At 34.5% G+C, this 397-nt stretch overlaps 1 protein-coding gene across 1 annotated transcript in view; it reads left to right on the top strand.

Annotated features, from left to right (window-relative positions):
• The window catches only part of LOC119426800 (D-glucuronyl C5-epimerase B), a 92,068-nt gene extending 91,889 nt beyond the window's left edge, over nt 1-179 (top strand). Inside the window, exon 4 of the mRNA XM_037694384.1 lies at nt 175-179. Coding sequence (XP_037550312.1) covers nt 175-179 — 5 coding nt within the window. The remainder of the gene's footprint in view (nt 1-174) is intronic.
• Nucleotides 180-397: the final 218 nt, after the last annotated feature.

The following is a 397-nucleotide window of genomic DNA, read 5'->3' as shown; positions in this document are numbered from 1 at the left end:
GAGAGAGAGAGAGAGAGAGAGAGAGAGAGAGAGAGAGAGAGAGAGGTATAAAGAGAACACTAATCATTGATTGATTGATTCAAACATTATTTAGTCTATCGATTAATCATTTCTAATTTGTTCTCTTACGTCCATATTTCGCTTCTCTTTTTAACTTTCCCTGTAATTCCACAGCGTAATTTAACACGTACTAATTCACACTACTAACGTTTGTTTTTATTAAATCTACATACACGTGATTTAATGTTTCCTTTAGCTCACAAATGGCCAATGATGATTTTAAAAATGCCAGTTAAATATTTGTAATCAAGGTATTAATTTAGGCCTGATGTTGTTGATGTTTCTTGTGCTTTACAACTGGCCATCCTCTGGTCACTTCTGTCCACTGTCTTCTGAC

This window comes from Nematolebias whitei, chromosome 2 (assembly GCF_014905685.2).
Source record: "Nematolebias whitei isolate Nwh7 chromosome 2, NemWhi1, whole genome shotgun sequence".
In the NCBI taxonomy this organism is placed as follows: domain Eukaryota; kingdom Metazoa; phylum Chordata; class Actinopteri; order Cyprinodontiformes; family Rivulidae; genus Nematolebias; species Nematolebias whitei.
The sequence above is the reverse complement of the archived record's forward strand: the minus strand, read 5'-3'. Positions and strand labels throughout refer to the sequence as shown.